The 26,608-nt window shown below is 40.8% G+C and overlaps 1 protein-coding gene and 1 long non-coding RNA gene across 5 annotated transcripts; both read left to right on the top strand.

Annotated features, from left to right (window-relative positions):
* The first annotated feature begins 571 nt into the window (after positions 1 to 571).
* Positions 572 to 25,028, top strand: NOL11 (nucleolar protein 11). Of its 4 annotated transcripts, none has more exons than XM_045490732.1 (18): positions 572 to 878; positions 2,855 to 2,968; positions 3,094 to 3,150; positions 6,187 to 6,335; positions 7,704 to 7,761; positions 8,077 to 8,221; positions 10,432 to 10,620; positions 12,567 to 12,643; positions 15,136 to 15,259; positions 16,086 to 16,174; positions 16,753 to 16,821; positions 17,529 to 17,713; positions 17,866 to 17,991; positions 18,147 to 18,374; positions 18,814 to 18,892; positions 19,789 to 19,881; positions 24,100 to 24,207; positions 24,616 to 25,028. In XM_045490732.1, the coding sequence occupies exons 1-18, from the start codon at positions 591 to 593 to the stop codon at positions 24,730 to 24,732; spliced, it is 2,295 nt and encodes a 764-aa protein (XP_045346688.1). In that variant the 5' UTR covers positions 572 to 590; the 3' UTR covers positions 24,733 to 25,028. The 4 variants fall into 4 exon arrangements, with proteins under 4 accessions (XP_045346688.1, XP_045346687.1, XP_045346686.1 ...); XM_045490731.1 differs by having other exon boundaries at positions 683 to 878; positions 18,207 to 18,374; XM_045490730.1 differs by lacking the exon at positions 24,616 to 25,028 and adding an exon at positions 24,524 to 24,597 and having other exon boundaries at positions 683 to 878; positions 24,100 to 24,280.
* On the top strand, positions 18,899 to 19,485 carry LOC123604515. The gene is made up of 2 exons (XR_006715354.1): positions 18,899 to 19,128; positions 19,381 to 19,485. It is a non-coding gene; the product is annotated as an uncharacterized LOC123604515 (long non-coding RNA).
* Positions 25,029 to 26,608: the final 1,580 nt, after the last annotated feature.

Genomic DNA, 26,608 nt, shown 5'->3' with positions numbered 1-26,608 from the left:
TCTCCCTAAGAACATGAACTATTTATCGTTATTATTTTTTTTTACATTACTAATTAAATCATGTTGACATAGAAATCTCTCCCAGAAGTGATGTAAATAAAAATTGCGCAAGAGGACCTTGGCCTTCACCTTCTATCAGACAAGTTCTTATTAGCTAGACAGGGCTCAGAAAACAGAAGGCGACTGAGACAGATGCAGGTGGGTTAGGCATCTCACTTAGGTACAGCACTTTATCAAGTTTATTTAAAGAGGTAAATTTCTCTAGCACACTGCTCCTTGAGGCCTTGGTAAAGAATTCCCAGAGAGTTCACGTAGAGTAAAAACAAAACAAAACAAAATAAAAACAAACCCACAACCAAAACAAAAATGAGCTTATTTCTGTTTGGTCACCTGCCACGCCCACCCTTCAGACTCTCAAAACCTTAGCAGAAGGCGCTGCACCTTGGGCAGCTGTACGCTACGTAAGCTTTCCCCAGCCTGCCCATCCCGTCACGCAGAGTACATCCGGGACGCTGACGGGGCGTGGCTGGGAGGCGGAGTCTAGAAGGAAAGTCCAGGCTCCGCCCACCCGGCGGCGCCCACAGCCCTGCATGCCCGCCACGCCCGGCAGAGGTCGCAGGCTCAGCAAACAGGTTTGTTATTTGGCGAGCGCCTGTCCAGTTGCGATCCTAGTTCTCGCGATAGAAAGCGCAAAGCCTGCCGGGAGGGATGCGCGGCCGTCGGTAGGTTTGCCCAAAATGGCAGCCCTGGAGGAGGAATTCACGTTGTCTACGGTACCCTTGGGTGCCGGGCCTAACGGACTCCTAGGTGTGGAGCAGAGCGACAAAACAGACCAGTTTCTAGTGACGCACGGCGGCAGGACCGTCATCCTCTATAAGGTGAGGGCGATGTGATCGGAGAGCCCCCGCTGAGGTCTTGCCCCTTTCCGTTCACTGAGCTAGAGCCGCAGGTTTCTCGCGGCTTCAGAAAGAGATCGCCGAGCAGCTTGTTGGAGAGCTGGCTTGGCCCCTCCGGGACGCTGAGTGAGGTCTAGAAATAGGATTCGGCTGTTTTCCTGGAGAGAGAGGCATATTTCGGAGTTGCAAGTGGCGGAGCGTCTAAGTGCACGTGGGCTAGACTCAGAGACGAAAAGAAAACCTGTGCTTTCGCTTCGCATCTCTCCGACAGGGCCTTAACATCCCCTCCTGGGATTTCTGTCACCCCAGCTGCCCGCAGAAGGTTGAACAGAGATTGGGCGGGAGAGCATAATTGGCAGCATGGGAACAGTGTTTGTGTCCATACCCTTCTTCCCTCTCTTTGGGGAAAAGAGATGTGTGGATTGTTTTATTGTTTGTTTGGTTGGTTGTTTCCTTGGTAGGTTGATGGAATTTTGATTCCGAGTGAGCTGTCTCTTGCCAACTCCCATGTTGTAAATCCTGGAGTTGAGTCCTGGACAGGCTCTATACGTCCCACCCCCTTTTCATCGTCGCTCTTGGCTCACCACACGTTCTATGTTGTGCTTTTAGTGGTCTCATAGAAAGTAATTGTTTTATTTGGGCTGCTGAACATAGGTTCATGTGTCTTTAAGAAGCTAGCTGTGGGGCGTCTGGGTGGCTCAGTCGGTTAAGTGTCCGACTTCAGCTCAGGTCATGATCTCGCAGTTCATGAGTTCAAGCCCGGCGTCAGGCTCTGTGCTGATGGCTCAGAGCCTGGAGCCTGTTTCAGATTCTGTGTCTCCCTCTCTCTCTGACCCTTCCCCTTTCATGCTCTGTCTCTCTCCGTCTCAAAAATAAGTAAACGTTAAAAAATAAAAAAAATTAAAAAAAAAAAAAAGCTAGCTGTCTACCTGGAAGTTTGGGGAACAGGTTCCCAACATTCCTTTTTTTTTTTTTAACTTTATTTTTATTTATTTTAAGAGAGAGAGAGAACAAGCGGGTGAGGGGCAGAGAGAGAGGGAGACAGAATCCCAAGGAGGCTGCCTGCTGTCCAGCACAGAGCCGAATATTGGGTTCGAACTCACGAACCATGACATCACAACCTGACCCAAAATCAAGAGTCAGAAGCTTAATTGACTGAGCCACCCAGGTGCCCCTTGACTCCTCTGATGACACTGTTGGTTTTTACCTTGACTGTCTAGTGGACTTAAAATTTTGTAGTTCCTGCATAGGAATACAGTGGCTGATTGGAACTGACATGATTGGGACTGTCCCTACTCAGTTTCCCATGCCTCTGTTCAAAGGCACAGTGGAATCCATTTTTTAAATGTACTGTTCACTAAATAGTGTTGTTTATTTACATTTTCATTTTAGGAACTTAGTCATATTTTCATTTAAATTACTTTTTGAAAATTGTTTATGCTTTTTAATTGTAGTAAAATACACATAAAATTTATCGCGGGGTGCCTGGGTGGCTCAGTTGGTTAAGCGTCTTACTCTTGATCTCACTCAGCTCAGGTCTTGATCTCCGGGTTGTGAGTTCAAGCCCCACGTTGGGCTCCATGCTGGGCATGGAGCCTACTTAAAAAAAAAACGTAGATCTTAACCATTTTTTGATCATACAGCTCAGGGTATTTAGTACATTTACGTTGTTGTGCAGTCATCACCCCCCTCCACCTCCCAAACTCTTTTCATCTTACAAAACTGAAACACCACCATTAAACAATAAATCTCTATTCTCCCAGCCCCTGAAAACCACCATTCTACTTTCTGTCTTAAGTGGAATCATACACTGTCTTTTGTGACTACTTACTTTTTTAATTTAGGAAGTTTGTTAAATGCTATTATGTTAATGATTTCTCCCTTTGTCTTGACTGTAAATTTAATTGCTTATAATATCTGAAATTGACCTTTTGAATATTGTATGTTAATTTTACTAGGTTTCTGATCAGAAACCCTTGGGGAGCTGGTCAGTGAAACAAGGCCAAATTATAACGTGTCCAGCTGTGTGCAACTTTCAAACTGGAGAGTTTATTGTTGTACATGACAATAAGGTGAGTTTTAAAACTATATAATAATATATACAACACAAGTGTTAGTTTATTAACTGTGTAAATGAAAACTGTTATGTGTAAATGAAAACTGGAATGCTTTCTTAACTTGTATGTTTTGATTTAAGGTTTTGAGAATATGGAATACTGAAGATGTAAACCTGGATAAAGTATTTAAAGCTACAGTAAGTCTGAATTTTCTGACTTTCTAAAAAAAATAAAATATTTATTTGTTTGTTCTTAAAGTTTATGTATTTATTTTGAGAGAGAAAGAGAGAGACAGAGCACAAGCAGATGAGGGGGAGAGAGAAGGAAAGAGAGAATCCCAAGCAGGCTGCACATCATCAGCGCAGAGCCCGATGTGAGTGTCGAACTCCCTGTGAGATCGTGACGGGAGCAGAGATCAACAGTTGGACACCCAACTGACTGGGCCACCTAGATGCCCCAAATGTTCATTTACTTTTGAGAGGGAGGGAGGGGCAGAGAGAGGAGGACAGAGGATAGGAAATGGGCTCTGCACTGACAGCAGCAAGCCCTATGTGGGGCTTGAACTCAAGCCGCCAGATCAGATCTGAGCTGAAGTCAGACACTCAACCCACTGAGCCACTCAGGTGTCTCGGAATTTTCTAACGTTTTTAATGTAGTAGATCGTTTCTCTTCATGCATCTGTGAAAGTGAGCATAAAGGTTACATTAGCTTTCGTTCTAGTTATCTTATAGTGTATCTTGGTAACACATCTTAGTTCATGAGTTAATATTAGAAAATATAAACTTTTTTATTCCATGAGATTAAGAATTTAAATAATTCCTGGGGCACCTGGGTGGCTCAGCCGGTTAAGTGTCCCAACTTCAGCTCAGGTCATGATCTCATGATTCGTGAGTTCAAGCCCCATGTCGGGCTCTGTGCTGTCCAGCTCAGAGCCTGGAGCCTGCTTCAGATTCTGTGTCTCCCTCTCTGTCTGCCTCTCCACTCCTCGCTTGCTCTCTTTCTCTCTCTCTCAAGACTAAATAATTTAAAAAAATTTTTTAAAAATAATTCTTGAATAAGTTTACAGTTAATTTCCACGAGTTCAGGTGTTTATGGTATGTCTCTTGTGAGAACTTACCATGCCTTTTCTTAAAATAAGTAGAACATGTCCTGCTACTTTGATGCAGTGTGTGTGTGTGTGTGTGTGTGTGTGTGTGTGTGTATGTATATATATATATATATATATATATATATATATATATATATACACGTGTATTTTTTCAATGTTTATTTTTGAGAGAGAGAGAGAGAGAGAGGAAGGGACAGAGAGAGAGGGAGACACAGAATCCAAAGCAGACACCAGGCTCTGAGCTGTCAGCACAGAACCCCACACGGGGCTTGAACCCACAAACTGTGAGACCATGACCTGAGCTGAAGTTGGACACTCAACTGACCGAGCCACCCACGTGCCTTTATATATATTTACATACATAGAGAGAGAATCCCAAGCAGGCTCCACTATCAGCGCAGAGCCCGATGCAGGGCTTGAACTCACGAACTGTGAGATCATGACCTGAGCTGAAATCAAGAGCTGGGCGCTTAACTGACTGAGCCACCCAGGCGTCCCTGCATTATGTATTTTAAGAGTGGCTCAGAATGCAGTAAAAATAACCATGAGGAACTGTGCATTTTCTAGTGATGACCTAAAGTATGTTAATTAACTTTTTCTTACAAATTGAGAGTCTCAAATTAGGGTAACCTTGAAAGTTCCTTCCAGTTCTTTCTATCCATCTATTTATCTGTCTTATCTATTTATTTATTTATTTTTACTTTTTACTTTTTATTTATTTTAGTGGAGAGCGCTAGTGGGGACAGGGCAGAGAGAGAGTCCCAAGCAGGCTTCACACTGTTGCAGAGCCCAACACAGGGCTCAGTCTCATGAACCATGAGATCATGACCTGATCCGAAATCAAGAGTTGGACACTTAACTGACTGAGCCAACCCAGGTGCCCCCAAAGTTCCTTCCGGTTCTAGATGTCTAACTCTAAGGGTGCCTGGGTGGCTCAATCGACTGAGCTTCCCATGATCTCATGGTCATGGGATCCAGTCCAGCATCTTGCTCCGTGCTGTGTGTGGAGCCTGCTTAAGATTCTCTCAGTCCCTCTCCCCCTTTCTCTGCCCCCCTCCCCCCACTCTGCGTGTGCTGTGAATAAACAAAGATGTCTAATTCTAAGTATAATTGGCAAATTTTAAACATTTTTTAAATGTTTATTATTTTTGAGAGAGAGACTGAATGTGAGTGGAGGAGGTGCGGAGAGAGGGAGACACAGAATCCGAAGCAGGCTCCAGGCTCTGAGCTGTCAGCACAGAGCCCGACGAGGGGCTTGAACTCACGGAACTGTGAGATCAGGACCTGGGCCAAAGTTGGAGGAGTAACCAACTGAGCCACTTAGGAGTCCCTAATTGGCAAATTGGAGACGTGGCTTATAATGGAGCTGGTTCAGATATAATAGCATTTATCACCTGGAACCTTGAAACTTCTGGCTAGCTAACTGTGTTGTCTCTCGGCCCCCGTCTTTTCATTTACCCTGCGGTAACATCTTGATTTTTACAGTGGGGTTAACTTATTTTCTTGGGTTTGCAGGCTGTAGTTGTAATTATGGCATCAGTCTTTGTCTTGCACCACAACTGCTTAAACCTAATTAGTGGCTTTATTTATACCTCTTCCCCCTTCAGTTTTTGGAAAGCTCGGTTGTACCTAACCTCCAGTACTCACAATGAAAGGATAAACCAAAAATGCATAGAAATGCAAAAAAATACTTAAGGCGGAGAGCAGGGGACCAAGTACACAGAATAGGAGTAAGAGGCTTCTGTGTGGGGTGCCTGGGTGGTTCAGTCGGTTGAGCATCCTACTCTTCATTTCCGCGCAGGTCATGATTTTGCAGTTCGTGAGATCGCGCCCCGAGTCAGGCTCTATGCTGACAGTGTGGAGCCTGCTTGGGATGCTCTCTCTCCTTCCCTCTCTGCCCTTAAACCTATTGCTTGCACTCTAAATAAATAAGTAAGTAAATAAACTTTATAAAGAAAAGGCTTCTATGTATATTTATGTTGTACATTTGACTTTGGAACCATACAAAGCTGAATCAAAATGAAAACAAATCAGTTCTTAAAAATAAGCTTTCTATAAACATCCTTATTTTATTAGGTGACAATTGTTTTAGGATAAAAATTAATGCATTCTTATGTTTTTCAAGTTGTCAGCTGAGATCTATAGGATACATTCAATACAAGGGACAGAACCCTTAGTGCTATTCAAGGAAGGTGCTGTTCGTGGTTTAGAGGCCTTGCTTGCAGAGCCCCAGCAGAAAATCGAAACTGTTCTCTCTGATGATGAAGTGATTAAGTAAGTTCCAATACTTGTGAGTGAATTTTTACCAAAATAATGGACTCTGCATGTTTTTTGACATTCTTTGCCTTGGTTATAAACATAACAAACCTTAATTAAAAACCATGTATGTGCTGTTGGCCAAATTAGCATCCTCCAGAAGCCTTGAGAGTGTTAGGCGATTGAGGAAACTGCAGGGACATACGAATCCTGTTCTAATGACAGAGAACTGGATAGTCAATTATTTGAAGATGAAGTGGGTAACTCCAGGAGACCAAAATCTCTGTTTTCTGTCCTGTTGCCCTGACTGCCAAGATTGGAACCCTTACCCCTGAGCAAAAGTAGTTTGTTGTTAGTAAAATCATGATAGTGCTTTGAGCCCTCTGCTGTCCCAAATTCTGGAATAAAACTGGAAAAATGACTCACTCAAATGATAGAAGGAAATCCCCTCCAGTCCCCATTATTTTATCACATTTCCTGTTTAGTGAACTTGCTCCCTGTCCAGGTCTACTTGATGCAAGCTAAGTTCCTGAAAGTCAAGGTGAAGGCTTGTACTGAGTGAACAGTGTGGACAGTGACCATGTGTATCTTGGACCGCCCTGTTGAATGCTCCTAATGTGTGGAGGAAAGTGGAGGAAATCCCTCGGAAAAGGGACGTAGGTGGAGGACCTGGGTTCTAATGGCCACTTTGCCAGAGTCTGGCTGTGTGCGGCCTTGCCTAGAAGCCCGTCACCCCCCGCCCCCCCCAGCCCCCGGCCCACTGTCCTTCTGCGGCTCGAGGAAGGCACATGAGCGCCTCATGTTTTCCTCAGAGCATGGGTCCCAAAAGTGACTGAAAAGGGAGAGGAGGTGAGTCAGATAAGGTTAATAACACTGCACGATGTCCCACAGCCACCCCTTTGGAGCTTTACAATTCACATTGTCTTCCTTTTTTTTTTTGTTAAATTTTTTTTAACGTTTATTTATTTTTGAGACAGAGAGAGACAGAGCATGAACGGGGGAGGGGCAGAGAGAGAGGGAGACACAGAATCAGAAGCAGGATCCAGGCTCTGAGCCATCAGCCCAGAGCCCGACGCGGGGCTCGAACTCATGGACCGCGAGATCGTGACCTGAGTTGAAGTCGGACGCTTAACCGACTGAGCCACCCAGGCGCCCCTCACATTGTCTTTCAAAGCTCTGGGAACTTGCATTTAATCCAGAGATGCATTTGACAGAGAAATGCCTACTGATTCCCTGTCGTATATGTATCTTGAAACACCGAATCAAATGTTCTCTGATGTCTCTCTGGCTCTAAAAAATATTGAAGATAAGGTATCCTCTTAAATTTAGTTTGATGGGTTTCTCTCAGCTGGTGATTTGATGTTTTATAATTTTTCTGTTTTTTAGGTGGACAAAGGTTTTCATGGTATTTAGGCATCCTGTCTTAATCTTTATTACTGAAAAAGTAAGTGACCGCTCTAATTCCTGGCCTGTTTTGTGACATTTCAAATTCACCTATATTATTTTTAAAACTAAAATCGGGCATTAGTATTTCTCTCAGATATGTGTGTGTGTGTGTGTGTGTGTGTGTGTGTGTGTGTATTTTTAAATGCTAAAAAACCTATTACTTACAAGGAAATACATTTTAGAATACGTTTAAATGGATAAGAGGTTTTTAAGCACTCGTTGAAGTAATTAGAGTGAGTTGGCTTTAACATTTAGGTACAGTTGGTTGAAATGGAAATATTTTTAAATAAAATAACCCTTTTTTTGTGTGCAGCATGGAAATCACTTTGCTTACATACAAACATTTAGCTCTCGCACCTTAAGCAAATACACACTCTTCCATGGACAAGAAGAAAAATCTGTCATACAGAATTTTACTGCATCTGTGGATCGGAAATTCATCTCTCTGATGTCATTAAGTAAGTATTTTTCTTTGAACTTTCAGAGATAGTAAATAAAGGGATACCACAGGATGGTGGTTTTTTGGAGTTTGAGTCTTAGGTTTTTGCAGTTGTCTATTGTAACACTTCCCTTCACGTGCTTCCTTACAAGCATTTATGCCCTCACTTTTTGCACTTTGTCATGTCTGGTCACGCATTAAGTCAGTGTTTCTCGGCAGGTACCTTTTATTTTTTATTTCTTTCTTTATTATTTTAATTTTTTTAATGTTTATTCATTTCTGAGAGAGAGAGACAGAGCATGAGCAGGGGAGGGGCAGAGAGAGAGGGAGACACAGAATCTGAAGCAGGCTCCAGGCTCTGAGCTGTCAGCACAGAGTCTGACATGGGGCTTGTACTCATGAACCATGATTTCGTGACCTGAGCCGAAGTCGGAAGCTTAACCGACCGAGCCACCCAGGCGCCCCATCGGCAGGTACCTTTCATATCTTAAAATTTGTCATAAGCAATAAATAATAATAATATAATACCAATAAAGAAGGAAAAATCACTATCGTGATAAGGTCAGGTTGTTTGATATTGTAAATAGTGACCCATAAATTAAGAGGGTTTTTTTTGTTTTGTTTTGTTAATATTTATTTTTGGGAGCGTGCAGGCAGGGGAGGGGCAGAGAGAGGGGGACAGGATCCAAAGCAGGCTCTGCACTGACAGACTGTCCACAGCGAGCCTGATGTGGGGCTCCAACCCACGAACCGCGAGATCATCACCTGAGCTGAAGCCAGACACTCAGCAGACTGAGCCACTCAGGCGCCCCTAAGGTTGGTACTGAGTGGCTCCGGTAGTCCTCTTTTTTAGCCTTAAGGTATAGTTTGCCCTTTTTGAACAGTGGTGGAGGCGGATGGGTTAAAGGAGACTAACAAAGCATTCGTGGCCTCTGCCAGCCAGCATTTTATAGATTTGTTAATGCCTTGGAGTTTAGCTGTATGTAATGGTCTAAAGTATGATCCAATTTTATGTGACTAGGAAAAAGAAGAGTGCCTGTGTGGGATTCTCATCCTCCTGCTCTTTATGGCTCCTCTTGAAGTTGTTTTAAGAAAAGGGAGAAAGAAACAAAAGCAGCATTTTCATATTATCACAATTAAAAACCTGTGAAGTTTTTTAATGTGCAAATGTTTGCAATGGCTATTAAAAAGATTCCTATCATATCTAGAAGATCTTTGGAATGCACTTAATGCCTTTGCTCAAGAAGGACTGGTTTTTTTATGGTTTCACTTATATACTTACTGGTTTTGTTCCGTTTTGTTTTTTTAAGTAGGCTCCATGCCCAACATGAGGCTTGAACTCACAACCCTGAGACTAAGAGTTGCATGCTTGGGCACCTGGGTGGCTCAGTTGGTTAAGTGTCTGATGCTAGCTCGGTCATGATCTCCTAGTTTGTGACTTTGAGTCTCACTTTGGGTTTTCTGCTATCAGCACAGAGCCCGCTTTGGATCCTTTGTCCCCCTCTCTCTGCCCCTCCCTGCATGTGCTCTCTTTCTCTCTCTCTCAAACATTAAAAAAAAAAAAAAAAAAAAAGTTGCATGCTCTACTGACTGAACCAGCTAGGCACCCCAGATATACTTACGATTAAATGAAAGCTTGTGAGTTAATGAATGAACATAGAAATAAGGGAATCTGAACCAAAGAGCCCTAAAATCTTTGTATTATTCAGCTAGAACCACGTGAAATTGCCCAACTTCAATTGACATACAAAAAACGACAACTTCATACAGTTTTCAGGGTGATGGAGTAACAAACAATGTCATGTGCAGACCCGAATGCTAATTAATCTTAAATGTGAGATACATCCTCTTGGTGACTAGATTGTCTGTATTCCTGACAGTTCCTTCTCATATTTTAAGTTCGTACTAGTATCTACAGTTTGTAATTCTTACCTGTTGTGACAATTTTTTTTTTTTTTTTTTTGAGAGCAAGTGAGCAGGGGAAGGGCGGGGGGGGGGGGGGGGGGAGAAAGAATCGTAAGCAGGCTCCACACCCAGCCTAATTTTAGGTTTGTAGTGCAGTGCGTTCTTTAAGGGAAAGCAAAGAGCAATGTGATTGTTAACTTTATTTTTCTGATTATATCTTCTATCAAATTGGTCCAACTTACAAATAACCTGGTACCTTTAGCTCTGAAAGATCTAGAACTGTCCTTTAACTGATAATGAGCAACAAATGCTTGTTCCCAACAGGCTCTGATGGGTGTGTATATGAAACCTTGATACCAATACACCCGAGGGACCCAGACGAAAATCAGAGGGTAGTCAGATCGCTATTGCTCAAGACTGTGGTGGCCGGTAATGCTCGAAGTGGTGTTGCACTCACCGTCCTGGATCAGGATCACGTAGCAGTCCTAGGACCGCCGCTGCCAGCTTCCAAGGGTGACTGGATGTGATCAATTAAGACGTCCTTTGGGTTTTTCCTTCAACGTGTGCCTCTTTTTCTTCTTTTTCTTTTGTATTTATTACCACCCATTCATTTTCTTTATCATCGTACTCAAATTATTTTTGTAGCTTCCTAACTCTTCTTGAATAGGTCTTTGATTTTATCTTAACATTAGTTAATCTTTCCCACCCCACCCCACGTTATTTATTTATTTATTTATTTATTTATTTATTTATTTATTTATTTTGGTCATCTCTATGCCCCACGTGGGGCTGAAACTCAGCAACCCTGAGATTAAGGGTCACATACTTTCCTGAGACAGCCAGGGGCTTCATCTTTTTTTTTTTGAATTTTTTTTTTTTTTTTTCAACGTTTATTTATTTTTGGGACGGAGAGAGACAGAGCATGAACGGGGGAGGGGCAGAGAGAGAGGGAGACACAGAATCGGAAACAGGCTCCAGGCTCTGAGCCATCAGCCCAGAGCCTGACGTGGGGCTCGAACTCACGGACCGCGAGATCGTGACCTGGCTGAAGTCGGACGCTTAACCGACTGCGCCACTCAGGCGCCCCCAGGTGCTTCATCTTTTTAAAAAACATTTCCTTATATCATTACCTTGCTCATGACTAATGTCTTAAAGAAATAAAAACTGCAAATATCGGTACCAGCCCATGGGCGTTTGATCATTGGTAAGCCTTACAGTAGAGAATTGAATTCATAGCCTGGTGGCATTTCAGCAGAATGGAAGTCCACACGACCTGGATGACTTGAAATTCAGGGTCTACTAGAATGCTTTTCCATCTGTGACTTCAGAGCATGATTCTCATTTGCACCTCCCCTAGCCCCCAAACACCCCTCCACACAACACAGACTTGTAGTCTATCACGAAGAACACATTTGTTCCTGACCAGTGCTAGATTGGGATCTCTTAGGCAACACTATAAAACTCAAGAGTCTTTTGTTTGGTATTCAGGTCTCTTACAGTCTAGACCCCACCCACCTTTTCCGGTCTCCTTTCCCAGTTGCAGAGCAAAAACCCTTTGATTTATTCAGTCCAGGCTTCCTATTGACTGTACGCGTCATCTGCCTGTGCTCTCATCTGCCTGTGCTCGTCTGTGGTTCTTTGTTTCTTCTGCTTATTGAGATAGGAGCTACTAGATACAGCGTAGCTATCCTGGGCCAGGCATTTTACTTGTGTTATCGCCTTGCATTATTTAATCTTCCAACAAGGCCAGGAGGGAAGGTAGTTACTAATAGCACTCGTTTTACAGACCAGGAAACAAGTGTTAGAGGATTCAGTAGAGCGGGGATTCAGCCCAAGCAGATTGCCTCTTTGGTCACGGACCTTACTTTTCTCAAGTCCTGGCGCCCCGCCACTTTACCGCCCTGTGCTGTTCCTCTCCCCGACCATCATCCCTCTTTCTGATTCTGCTCTACCCCCCGAAACCTGGTAACCACCGTTAGAACTTCCATCGTCTCTTTCCAGAGGGTTTTTATATGCATGCAAGCAAATACTACTGCTTATTTTTTTTCCTCTTCTTTTTCCATGAATGGTAGCATACCATACATGCTGTTGTGTACCTCATTTATTCACTTACCTGAGAGATCAAAGAGCCCTTTCCATATTAACATTTGTCATTATTATTACTGTTAGTATTATTGGCTTTCTTTTATTAGAACAGTTTAAGGTTCACAGCAAAATTGAGGGGAAGATACGTAGATCTCCCAAATGCCCCCTGCCCTCACACATGTCCACTTGTCACGAGATCTCATTTCCTTGAATTTCTGTGGTACTCACTGTCTTTGTGACTTCTTTTTATACTGAATGAAGCAAGACTTGTGTGTTTAACTGTGACTCTCCCCAGTCTCCCCACTTCCCCCTGCCCTCAGCATCACATATTTACATGTGGCACGACGTCTGAATTTGTATGTCTTTTTTTACAGAATGCCTTTCCATATGGAACACGAAATTTCAAACACTACAGACTTCCAGAGAGTTACCACAGGGGACCAGCGGTCAAGTAAGTTTTTGTCCTTGACTCTTTTTTCAAATTTAGTACTTTTGTGCATGATAAATACACTGTAAAGGAAGAGACTTCCGATCTAAATAATTTGGCAGTTTTTGTTTTGAGAGAAAGTGCGTGTGAGCCCACGTGAGCCGGGGGCAGAGGGAGAGGGAGAGAGAGAATCTTAAGCAGGCCCCATGTTGAGCGTGGAGATCAGTCCCAAGACCCTGGATTCATGACTCGAGCTGATTCATGGTTCAACTGACTGAACCACCCAGGCGTCCCTATTTGGCAATTTTCGATTAAAATAAATTGGGAAATATTTTTTTATCTGCAAGAGTATACTTGTTTGGTTATTTGAATTTTCTTTTATGTTTGTTACTTTCAAAACACTAAATTCGGGGTAATTTTAGATCAAGGGAGAATAATTAGTAAATAAAACAACTTTTGTTTTTAGCTGCTCTTTGGTTTGACCTTTTTACTTTTGTATTGTTTTTTATATTTTGTTTTTATTTTTTAAGTATTTTCTGTATCCGGTGTGGGGCTTGAACTCACGGCTTTGAGACCAAGCAGGAGTCACATGCTCTACCGACTCAGCCAGCCAGGCACCCCTGCCTTTGTATTTTGAACCATGTGCCAGGGCTGTTACTTTTCTAACAAATTGGTCTTTTAGATATATGTTAAACATTCTCGTGGAGTTACACAAGAATTATTAAAGAATTAAAATTTAGACCAACCAAACTGTAAACTTCCTGAGGCCGGGGGTCCTTGTCTATTTTGTTACCCATTGTATCTTCAGTGTCTAGCAGAGGTGCTCAGTAAACATTGGAGGTTTAGTGAATACGAATAAAATGCAAATAAAGGTAATACAGCTTTACTGATAATTGTAATTAGAGGATAAAGAGACTAAATTTCTCAGCATACAATATAATTCTAATTTATAGGGGTGCCTGGGTGGTTTAGTTGGGCATCTGACTTTGGCCCAGGTCATGATCTCACGGTTCATGAATTCATCAGGCTTGCTGCTCTCAGCGTAGAGCCTGTTTCACATCTTCTGTTCCCCTCTCTCTTTGCTCCTCCCCTTTTCATACCCCCTCTCTCTCTCACAAAACTGAATAAACATTTAAAAAAATTGTAATTTATACTTACAACAGAGTTAACCATTCACAATTCTGCTCTAACATATGATTTCCATGTTTCTTTAAGCTTTTTCATATATCTTATTTATACTATTTTAATAATTGGAATCCTAAGATAGAAGCAATGTTAAATTCTGCTTTTTTCTTTTTTTTTTTAATTTTAATTTTATTTTACAATTTACATCCAAATTAGCATATAGTGCAACAATGATTTTAGGAGTAGATTCCTTAGTGCCCCTTACCCATTTAGCCCATCCTCCCTCCCAGAACCCCTCCATTAACCCTCGATTTGTTCTCCATATTTATGAGTTTTTTCTGTTTTGTCTCCCTCCCTGTTTTTATATTATTTTTGTTTCCCTTCCCCTATGTTCATCTGTTTTGTCTCTTAAAGTCCTCATATGAGCGAAGTCATAGGAGATTTCTTTCTCTAATTTTGCTTAGCATAATACCCTCTAGTTCTGTCCACATAGTTGCAAATGACAAGATTTCATTCTTTTTGATTGCCAAGTAATACTCCCATTGTATATATACACCACATCTTCTTTGCCCATTCATCCATCGATGGACATTTGGGCTCTTTCCATACTTTGGCTGTTGTCAATAGCGCTGCTATAAACATTGGGGTGCATGTGTCCCTTCAAAATAGCACACCTGTATCCCTTGGATAAATACCTAGTAGCGCAATTGCTGGGTCGTAGGGTAGTTCTGTTTTTAGTTTTTTGAGGAACCTCCATACTGTTTTCCAGAGTGGCTGCACCAGCTTGCATTCCCATCTGCTTTTTTCATCTAGCACATCATTAACTGAGTGCTCTGTTAAGTAGCCTTGGTAATCATTACATTAATAGCTTTAGAATAGTGGCAATACTATTTTTAAATAATTATTTTAAATGCATACAGTGATCAGATTTTTAAGAGTTGAGAGTATCCTTTAAATTATGCTTCATTCAGGGGCGCCTGGGTGGCTCAGTCGGTTAAGTGCCCAACTTTGGCTCAGGTCATGATCTCATAGTTCATGAGTTCAAGCCCCACATCAGGCTCTGCGCTGACAGTTCAGAGTCTGGTGCCTGCTTCAGATCCTGTGTCTCCCTCTCTCTCTCTGCCCCTTCCCTGTTTGTGCTTGTCTCTCTCTTTCTCTCTCGAAAATAAATAAACATTAAATTGTGCTTCATTCAGTCGTGGGTAGAAATAAGAGCTGTGTAAGCCTACCCAGTTAATAAGTTGTACATGTGAAGTTATTCTGGAAAGTTGTTTAACTTTATCCTGTTGTTTTTTGTTATGTTAAGATTACTTAACACTAAGTTATTGTTATAAGTGTGATTCAGATCTTAGAAAAAAATTGCTTATATTTTCTGTAACATTTTTTTGTAGCTCTGGTATTTTGGGGAAAATTTATTTATGCTACATGGAAAATTTCTTACTGTGATTCCATACAAGTGTGAAGTATCTTCATTAGCAGGTGCTCTTGGAAAACTCAAGCATAGTCAAGATCCAGGTAGGAGGCCACCCCTTTTATTAAAGTAACCTCTGTGGGGCGCCTGGGTGGCGCAGTCGGTTGAGCGTCCGACTTCAGCCAGGTCACGATCTCGCGGTCCGTGAGTTCGAGCCCCGCGTCGGGCTCTGGGCTGATGGCTCAGAGCCTGGAGCCTGTTTCCGATTCTGTGTCTCCCTCTCTCTCTGCCCCTCCCCCGTTCATGCTCTGTCTCTCTCTGTCCCAAAAATAAATAAACGTTGAAAAAAAAAAAATAAATAAAGTAACCTCTGTGCCTAATGTGGGGCTCGAACTCATGACCCCAAGATCAAGAGTCGCATGCTGTACCAACTGAGCCAGCCAGGCACCCCAGGAACTTCTGTTTTTTTCTTATTAATGTAAACCATTTTATTAACTTCCAGTGTGATGTAGATTTCTACAGCCATCAGTTTATAGAGCCTGTTTTTGATGTTGAAATTTGCCACTGTTCATTGAAATTTCCTTGACCCAGGTATCTACCTTGGGAGCAGTCTATACTGCAGGTACTGGTGTAGGCTGAAGAGCTACACTGTTTTGAACACCAGTGTTCTGACATTAGGGGCATTGGAAGAGTCCCCCAGGCAAAATCACTAATTGCTTTATCCTCTCGTGTTTCCCAGTGATCTCATCCGTTGGCTTAATGTTGCTGGGCACATACCCTTTTACGGTATTGTGACTTACTGATGTGGGGTTATTAGTAGGATTCAATGGTCTTTAAAGCATCTCTTGAATTGTGCATGAATGGTTGTCGTTTGGCTAAACACCAATAGGTCAAAAATTTTCAGAAATTGTATGCTTTGTGTTTTCTTAGGCACTCACACTGTGCCTCATTTTGTAAACTGGGAAACATCTCGAGGATATGGATTTGGATCCCAGAACTCAGAGCAGTCGAAGAGAATTGTAAGTTTGGTAGTTGAAATAGAAATGTTAGTGCAGGGTGGGTAGAGATTACTTAAAAATAAGATCTTAAAAAAAGAAAAAAAAAGTTCTCCAAAAATGTTAGTGCAAATATTTTAAAAAAGAGGAAAAAAAAAAGTTGGGATTATTTTAATAATTCACATCTGTACAACTCTTATGGCTTTGATCTTCATGACGGCAATTTGAATCGTGAACCCAGTACCCAGTAACCTGACAGCCTTTATCCAAAATGTCAGGTGTAGTTGAGTAGTTAATTTTTATGGGCATATGTGTATGTCTAAGACACAGGTGAGAAAATGGACAGTTTGCAATTAGTAATAATACCTTGTTGAGTATAGCGAGTTTTGTGTGTGTGTTTAAAAAACAAAAACCTTAAAGGTATTTAAATTACTTTAAATAAACCCACTCTTCACTATAACGAAGCTATAATATTTTGAAAAGCTTGTGATGAGAGCATTAAGGGTGCAATTCTAGTGTCTTTAGGACATTTTATATTCTTCTAAATATATGTTGGATCTTTTGCATTGTTTTGAGATCCTAATGAATTTACTTAATTCCAGTTAAGGAGAAGGAAAATTGAAGTGAATGTGCCGCCTCCAGCATTCGAACAACTTTTACCAACAATAAAGGTAAATAAAATATTAGAAATATGAAAAATCGAGGCACCTGGGTGACTCAGTCGGTTAAGCGTCCGACTTTGGCTCAGGTCATGATCTCACCGTTTGTGAGTTCGAGCCCCGCCTCGGGTTCTGTGCTGATGGCTCGGAGCCTGGAGCCTGTTTCAGATTCTGTGTTTCCCTGTCTCTTTCTGTCCCTCCCCTGCTTGCGCTCCGTTTCTCTCTCTCTCTCTCTCTCTCTCTCTCTGTCTCTCAAAAATAAACATTAAAATAATTTTTAAAAAAAGAAATACGAAAAATCAACCGAAGTGGTAAAAGAAATCCCATCTGCTTTCCATTCTAATTTTTCTGATCATGGTTTACTATCTGCAGCTAACATATGTATAGTGTCTTCAGGTTGTCAGAGCTACCTAATACTTTGGCTTATTTGACTCTTACTGACCATTTTGTGAGAGGGAGGTGGCCTCATCAGGATCTCTTTCACCTTTGCGTTGAATACACTTGTCACTTTGCCTCTTAAAGAATTTGATCTCTAAACCCTGGAATTAATTTCTGTTTTGGTTTGGTCTTTGTGTAGCATATCGTATCAACTCCCAGTTTCACAGGAATGCATGAATGTTGTTAAGTGATTTGAGAAAATGTTGAGCTAGGAACTTTTGACTTCAGAGGGACGTTTGTTTCCTGTACTAGACTGAAGTCTGTTACTTCCACCCTTTCAGAAAGATTCAGAAAAAGACATTGAAGTAGAACTATGTAAATTTTTGGCTGTGAAGCGGACACCTGACTTTCATACTATTGTTGGGGACATAGTATTAGAACTTCTGGGACGACATACAACAGAGCCATCATTTTACCCCCGGAACTCTCTGATGCAACTTATCCAGACACACGTGCTTTCTTACAGGTAAGTGTTTCTGTGTACCACGCTTTGTGTCTGTAACTCTTTTGACCTTGTTTTTTACAGTTCTAGTATTCATACTCTGAAAAAGCTTATACGTTATTTGCAGTTGAGATCTTTCTTGCTATACAAAAGTGGTTCATGGTGTTTTGTCTCAGCTTGTGCCCCGGCCTGATGGAGGCGGCCTTGGAAAAGACAGATGTGCAGATGTTACAGCTGTGTCTACAGCAGTTCCCCGACATTCCTGAATCGATCACCTGCGCTTGCTTAAAAATCTTCTTGAGGTAAGTTAGAAGCTGATGGTCCTTTTTCTCCACTGCATCTTTACTCTCTTACAGTCCTTGATTTCTAAAACTTAAGATGCTTACAGAATGAACATTTTTCTAGTAAGTTCATGCAGCGATAAGAATTAATTTCTCACTTTCAATTAACATGACAGCATTAGTGATGACAGTCTTCAAGAAACAGAAATCAATATGGAATCAGTTTCTGACTGTAGTGATCCTGTGCAAGAGAAAATGGACGAGCAAACGGAAATTCTTCAAAACGGTTTCAGTGCTGACGGACAAACCTGTGATAGCTGTGATCGGAAGTTAAACCAAAAGCCTCAGGACGCAGCCGAGGAGACCGCCTCGTGCCCTGTGGTACCGAAGAGAGCGGCACTGCTGTATCCTTTGAAACCCTCTCCCCCGTATCGTCTCTTTGCACAGACACAGGCGAGCGCCAGGCAATAACCTGGGAATAAGTAGATCGTTTCAGGCGCTTTTTGTTTTCTTCAGTTTTTTTTCAGCTTCTGCCTGAATGTGGAATGCATTCAGTGCTAGATTCAAATAACTTACTCAAACCTGTTTTAAGAAGGCGTACGAAAGCAGAAGCTCTATCAATTCTAAAAATTAGTCTTCTGGATAAATACCAGTTAGATGAGTGAAGTATTCCAGGTGACCTGTGCAGTGATCACAGGAGAAAGTTCAGTGATCGAGCTCTTTCAGAAAAGTGAAACTTTCATATAAATTTAGAAAAGATCTCATCGAGGCAGGGAGTTACTCATAATTCCAGTAGAAAAGCCTTCATTTGTTGAAACAAGGTTTTCCTTTAGTCCTGAGTAGAAATGCAATTCTTCATTCAGCTTATAGCGAAATGTTTCTTCTGCCACACTTGAAAGACATCCCAGCACAACATGTCACTGTAAGTGTTTGTAGACATCCTATGGAATTGTATATTCTATACATTTCACTGCTCAGCTGACCGACTTTAGGGCATTTGAAAGGTGATCAATGAAGGCTCCTTCATGTGAATAAGAGGTTTCCCAGCCCCCACGGTAAAAAACTGTGCCAAGGAGACGAGTGATTTTTGGTGGGCAGATCTTGGCATGCTTGGTGCCAAGCCTGAAGGCCAAGTTGATCCATCTGCATTAAAAACAGGTGCCGGGGGGCGCCTGGGTGGCGCAGTCGGTTAAGCGTCCGACTTCAGCCAGGTCACGATCTCGCGGTCCGTGAGTTTGAGCCCCGCGTCGGGCTCTGGGCTGATGGCTCAGAGCCTGGAGCCTGTTTCCGATTCTGTGTCTCCCTCTCTCTCTGCCCCTCCCCCGTTCATGCTCTGTCTCTCTCTGTCCCAAAAATAAATAAACGTTGAAAAAAAAAAAAAAAATTAAAAAAAAAAAAAAAAAAAAACAGGTGCCTGGCCGGCTCGCTCTCAGTGGAGCATATGACACTTGATCTTAGGGTTGTGAGTTTGAGCCCGTGTTGGGCGTAGAGCTTACTTTTAAACAAACAAATATTTAAAAAAAAAAAAGAAAAAAGTAGAAACTAAAAAGAATTGCCCAGAGATGGATTCTCTCTTTTCTGCTTATTGTTTACAAACAGGATAAGCTTCCCAGCTACCCCTCCCCAACCAGATGAACTCCCCATTGATAGCAAAGACTGTGTTTTATTCTTTTTTATGTCCCCAGATGTCTAGCATATTTGTCTGCTGTATAATTAAATTCAGTAGCTTCTTAAAATTCTTCAGTCTCTTTGTTAGCTTTATAGAGAGAGAAAATTTTTCTATCAAAGTGATAAATTGTCCTTTTTCTTCCTACCCAGCTATTTCTCCAGTATTTGTATTTCCTTTATCTGAAGTGTAGTGAAAATGCTACTATGACTCTTCCTGGACTGCACCCTCCAACCTTGAACCAAGTAAGATCATCTTTTTAAAAAATTTTTTTTAACTTTTTAGTTTTATTTTAATTCCAGTAGAGCTAACATACAGTATTATATCAATTGCACGTGCACAGTATAGCGATTGAACAGTTCTAGGCATTACTGAGTGCTCATCATAATTAGTGAACTCTCATTATTTCCCCTTCACCTATTTCCCCCATTCTCCCCACCCACCTCCACTCTAGTAACCCACAGTCTGTACTCTACAGTAAGAGTCTGTTTTTTTGGTTTGTCTCTTTTTTCCTTTGTTCACTTGTGTTGTAAATTCCGTATATGAGTGAAATCATGTGGTATTTGTCTTTCTCTGACTGATTGCGCTTGGCATAATACACTCCAGCTCCATCCGTGTTATTGCAAATAGCAACTTTCCGGGTATTTTTTTTTAATGTTTATTTATTTATGAGTGGGGCAGCAGCAGCAAGTGGGGTAGAGGTGGAGAGAGAGAGAGAGAGAGAGAGAGAGAGAGAGAGAGAGAGAGATTGAAAGAAAGAAAGAAAGAATCCCAAGCCGGCTCCACACTGTCAGCACAGAGCCGGATGCAGGGCTTGATCTCACAAGCCGTGACATCATGACCTGAGCTGAGATCAAGAGTCAGATAGTCAACTGACCGAGCCACCCAGGTGCCCCTTGATTTCATTTGTTTTTAATGCTGGGTGATATTCCATTATACACACACACACACACACACACACACCTTCCCCCCATCTTCTTTATCCATTTATATATCGATGGACACTTGCACTGCTTTTATAATTTGGCTATTGTAAATAATGCCACAGTAAACATAGGGGTGAGATCATCTTTTTAACTTTTTAACTCGATCTGGTGCTAGGAAAAGTCTGTAAGAACAAAATAATGTTACATATAATAGTGTCAGAACTTGGAATTCGGTAACTGATTTCTCTTTGTCTCCTAGTCCATATGAATTTCCTCTCTCACCCTGTATACAAACCACTGGAGTGAGAGGTGGGGAGGATCTCTCAATTTGGGGTCAAAATTCTGTGCTAAAGAACTTAAATACATCTGAAATTCTTGCTATTGTGACCCTTTTCAAGAATTTCCTTATCTCTTTGGGAGATGGTGTAAGTGTCCAAATCTCTTTAAGAATAAGAGAATTAAGATTAATGGAAAAAAATGTTTTCAGAGAATCTTTAAATACAGTATTTGAGAAGCAGTTTAAAACATTAAAAAGTTTATTGTTGCTAGTAACGCATGGCTGGCTCAGTCCGTAGAGTATGCAACTCTCAATCTTAGGGTTGTGAGTTTGAGCCCCATGTTGGGTATAGAAATTCCTTAAAAAAAAAAAAAAAAAGTATTGTGGTTTAAGAATATGTTATCCTAATTAAGCAGTTCAAACACTTAATTTGACTACTTTCATTTAAAAAAACATTTTTTTTAATGTTTATTTATGTCTGAGACAGAGCATGAGTGGCAGAGGGGCAGAGAGAGAGGGAGACACAGAATCTGAAGCAGGTTCCAGGCCGAGCTGTCAGCATAGAGCCCGACTCGGGACTTGAACTCACAAACCGTGAGATCATGACCTGAGCCGAAGTCGGTCGCTCAACCAACTGAGCCACCCAGGCACCCCTACTTTCGTTTTTTTTTTTTTAGTAAAATATTGTTAAGTAATTTTTATTTTTTTTTAATTTTTTAAAATGTTTTTATTTATCTTTGAGAGAGAGAAAAACTGAACTGAACGCAAGTGGGGAAGGGGCAGAGAGAGAGGGAGACCCAGAATCCGAAGCAGGCTCCAGGCTCCGAGCTGTCAGCACAGAGCCCCACATAGGGCTCAAACCCACGAACCATGAGATCGTGACCTGAGCCAAAGTGGGATGTTTAACCACCTGAGCCACCCAAGTGCCCCTAAGAAGTTAATTTTTGGAGCTAAAAATTCCAACATTATCAGAGGTTGCTTCTCCACTCCCCTTGTCCGTCTTAGGGATAACCAATATTAAGAGTTTCTTTTGGGGCACCTGTATGGCTCAGGTGGTGGAGCGTGCATTTCTCATTCTCAGGGTTGTGAGTTCGAGCTCCGTGTTGGGTGAAGAGATTAAGTTAACTTAAAAAAGTCTCTTTTATGTCTGGGAATTTTCTTTCTATACCCTAACTTATCTTCCTTTGTTTTTCTAACAGAAATTAGGTCATAGTATGCATGCTATTTGCAATTTGCTTTTTTATTCAGCCCTGAGTTTTAGACATTTTCTGGACCAAACATCTGCCTCATTTCTCTTCTTTTTTTTTTTTTTTTTTTTTTTCTTTTAATTCAATTAAAAATTTTCTTAAGTAATCTCTACACCCAGCATGAGACTCAAACTCAGACTCGATATCAAGAATTACATACTGTGCTGACTGAGCCAGCCAGGCGCTCCCTGCCTCATTCTTTTTAATCGCTGCATACTATTTCATTTTATGGAGAATCTTAATTTATGTCAGTCCCCTGTTGATTTGCATTAAGTTGTTTACAGTTTTTTTATTATTGTAAACCTTCAGCGAACATCTTTACACAGATACTTTACACAGATAATTTTTTTAAATGTTTATTTATTTATTTTGAGAGAGAGAGAGATTGTGAACAAGCATAGGAGAGACAGAGAGATTGTGTCCCAAACAGGCTCCACTGTGACACTGAAACTCACAAACCCTAAGATCATGACCTGAGCCAGAATCAAGAGTCGGCTGCTTAACTGGTTGACCCACCCAGGCACCCCCCGCCCCTTTCTTTTTCTTAAGTAATTTCTGTATCCAATCTGGGGCTCAGACTCAAAACTCTAAGATCAAGAGTCACATGCCCTACTGGCTGAGCCAGCCAGGTGCCCCTACACAGATATTCTAGTATGATTATAAGGGAACACCTGTGGAGTAAATTCCCAGGAGTGAAATTACTGGATAAAGGGTACATGCATTTTTTTTTTAGGTGTTTGTTTGTTTTAAATAATTTCTCCCCCTCCCCTTTTTTTTCCGTATTAAGTAATCTCTACACCTGGCATTGAGCTCACAACTCAGAGATCAAGAGTCCTATGCTCTAATGACTGAGCCACCCAGATGCCCTGCATTTTTAGTTTCCAAAATGCCAGTACCTTTCTGAAGGGTTGTGACCATCTTTTCTTGTCTGTTTACACATTTCCTTTCGTGAACTGCCAGGTTGGGTTCTTTGTCCAGTTTTCAATTGCTTTTTCTGTCTTTTTCGTTTTGGCTTATAAAGAATTCTTTGTGTATTAGGAAATTGTCTTTTTCTATGGAGTGTATTATAAGTACTTTCTTCCTATCACTTGTCTTTTTACTTTTTTCAGTGTAATTTTTGCGATAGATAAGTTTCTGATTTTATTTTAAAGTTTTAATTTTTAAAATTATTAAGCTTTTCCTTTTTGGCTTCGTTATGGCTAGGTCATGCTTGAGGCCCTTTCAACTCAGAGAATATAAAAATAGTCACCCTTTCTTAGTACATTCATGGTTTCCTTTTCTGTGTTTAATTCCTTGATTCGTATAAAAAAATTTATTTTGGTGTAAGGAGTTTCATAGGGAATGAACCTTCCCTTCTCCACCCAAATGGTGGATGAGTTTCCTTAATGCTTTTTCATGACAAGTGATATTGCATGTTAACTATAGCCCATCTGAAGGTGTCAAACTATGTAGAATACTTTAATAAATGTATAGTGATTGTATTTTAGTTCATGGTAGTTCATCTTTGATACACCACATCCTATTCTTGGGGCATAGTGTATGTTTCAGAGTAGGAGATGAGTGGGTTGTTTTTTGTAACTGTCAATAATTTTTTTTAAGATTGTATTTTTAAGTAATCTCTATATCCAATGTGGGGCTCGAACCCACAACCCTGAGGTCGAGTCCCCATGCTCCACAGACCAGATCAGGCCAGCCAGGTGCCCTGATTACAAAAAAATTTTTAATAAAAACCATGTACTAACTCTCCCTTGGATTAAATGTCACTCTGGCTTTCTTTACAGATTAATGCTGTGAAAAAGACTGAGTTATACTTGTAAAATAACAAGTGTAAAGCAAGGAAGACCATTTTTATATTGTTTAGAAATTCTTCCATTTCTAAACTTAAATGCTTAGATTTTTGTAAACAAGACTAACTTTTCTTATAACTATTTGATATAATTCTGGACTTTCTAAAATGAATTAACCTAAAATTAAATTTAAAATCTTAATTTTCCTTTTCCTGTTTATCCTCAGATTATGGATTGGATATGCCTCCTTCTGGATGCTAACTTTACCGTTGTGGTAATGATACCAGAAGCAAAAAGACTACTGTTAAGTCTTTATAAGTTTGTGAAATCCCAGGTGTGTGATTATTTGATATATGCTGAATTCCTTTTGTACCCGAGTATCACTTACATTATAATTTATTCTTAACATTTTTTTTTTTTTTAAATTTTTTTTTTTTCAACGTTTATTTATTTTTGGGACAGAGAGAGACAGAGCATGAACGGGGGAGGGGCAGAGAGAAAGGGAGACACAGAATCGGAAACAGGCTCCAGGCTCCGAGCCATCAGCCCAGAGCCTGACGCGGGGCTCGAACTCCCGGACCGCGAGATCGTGACCTGGCTGAAGTCGGACGCTTAACCGACTGCGCCACCCAGGCGCCCCTATTCTTAACATTTTTGAATTGTCATAGTTATAAGTAATCGTGGAGGATTTGTTTGTGTGTGGAAATTACGGTAAAAGTGACTTTGAAACTTTTTTCTTTAGATATGCATTTGCTCCGAGCTCAACAAGATTGAAGTAAGTTTTCGTGAGCTGCAAAAACTAAATCAAGAAAAGAATAATAGGGAATTATATTCAATCGAAGTACTGGAACTCTTCTGATACTACCGATTCTCCTTCATAGATGTTTTATGAAGCTCTTTTATGTGAATTCTTCCTGTTCATCCAGGCAAGAGATGTGTTTTGTTTGTAACTGTCTCCGTGACCAGAGAAATGAGTCCTCTAGTACCTGGACCATCACTGTTGCATTCTTCTGGGTTGGAACATAGGTTTCATGTGAACCTATTTTAGTTTATGGACATTGGTGGGGAGAGGTTCTGAAACTTTTTTTAAATATGTAACTGAGCTGATTTTAAGTAAACTTATTTGTGTATTGATAAAAATCTAATTTCTTACCATGTGTTTTGATTAGTTCTTCTTTTAGTAAAAAAAAATAAATAATAAATAAATAATAATAATAGTAAAAATCACCACTGAAACAGTGATTCTAAGAAGAATGTAGTTTTATCAGAGTCCGAAGCTGTCCTAGCTCATGCGTGCTTGTGGGGGACCGAAGAAGTCGGTCCCCCATAAGCAGGTGCAGAAAGGTCTGTACAGGCATGTGCCTGTCTTCTGCCATTTTCTCCTGTCCTTTATCGACTTCTGCTTACCTTCTTTATATGCCTAGGGGTTGAACAGTACCTCCCTCTATTTATTGTCCCTCAGATCATCTTCATGATGAGTAGGTAATTTAGGTTTTTATATTACTAAATAGTAGAAAAGTCTGTTCTGAAAATAGCTTTATAGGTTAGTTGACCATAGAATTTCCCATTTTAACTCTTTGGATTTAGGACAGATGAGGGGTTTTATGTAGATGAAATGGATGCTTTTGTTTCTTGGAGATAAACTCAGGATTTATCTTTGTTAAAAATGAAATCATTCGGGGCGCCTGGGTGGCTCAGTGGGTTGGGCATCCGGCTTTGGCTCAGGTCGTGATCTCGCAGTTTGTGAGTTCGAGCCCCACGTTGGGCTCTGTGTGGACAGCTCAGAGCTTGGAGCCTGCTTAGGATTCTGCTCCTCCTCCTCTCTCTCTCTCTCCAAATGAAACATTAAAGAAAAATTAAAAAAAAAAAAAAATGAAATCATTCTTTCAGGTGATGAATTAAGATCCCTGTAAATAACTTGAAACATTTCTGAGCAATGAAATCTCTGTTGAGTAAATCATATTGAAACCTGTTTTAACTTGAAGAGTTACAATATGTGAAAAACAATTCCTGTAAATTCTAGTGCATAAATATAAGTTCAAATGTGATTGTAGAGCCCAGAGTTACAGAATTCGGATTGCTTAACTTAGTTTGCATCAGAGAGAGGCTTCGTTTTATGTCAGGCACTCCATGTAAACTTTAGTTACAACTGTGACATTTAACAAACAGCCACCCCTCCGTTGTTCTTAATCTCCCTTTAATCCTGAGAGAAAAGACTTACAAAGGTAACAGCGTATGTTAATTGTCACGCCCACTTTACATAACAGGAATTTTTGCCCTTAAAGTGATAGGGTACTTCTCAGCAGAAATAGAAAATCCAGGTTTTCATAGTAGTAGAGTTTCTGTATATGGTCCTTACAAAGTCTTTATTGTAAAGTTTAATAGTGTGGATTTAATATTAGGGAAATTTTGCTGATGCTACATGCTGTAAAATTAGGTTGCCCACAGCCTAAGTCACTAAATTTAAAAATAAAGATTTTATAAGGATATGTAGAGACTTTTTTTCTATCGAAGTATAATTGACAGTGGACTCTTGTAGTCCGAGTCCTTCAAGGCAAGGGTTACGTCTTATCCTTTCTGCACACTAAACACGGGACCACGGGCACATAATTAGCGTTCAGTAGATGGTTACTGAATAAAGTTACTGAATAATGGATCTTATCTGTCCAGCTATTGAGTAAATTCTGAGGTTTGCAGCAGTTAATTTTTCCGGAAACTAAATCCTCTGTGTTTAA

Source organism: Leopardus geoffroyi, chromosome E1 (genome assembly GCF_018350155.1).
Source record: "Leopardus geoffroyi isolate Oge1 chromosome E1, O.geoffroyi_Oge1_pat1.0, whole genome shotgun sequence".
In the NCBI taxonomy this organism is placed as follows: Eukaryota; Metazoa; Chordata; class Mammalia; order Carnivora; family Felidae; genus Leopardus; species Leopardus geoffroyi.
The sequence above is the reverse complement of the archived record's forward strand: the minus strand, read 5'-3'. Positions and strand labels throughout refer to the sequence as shown.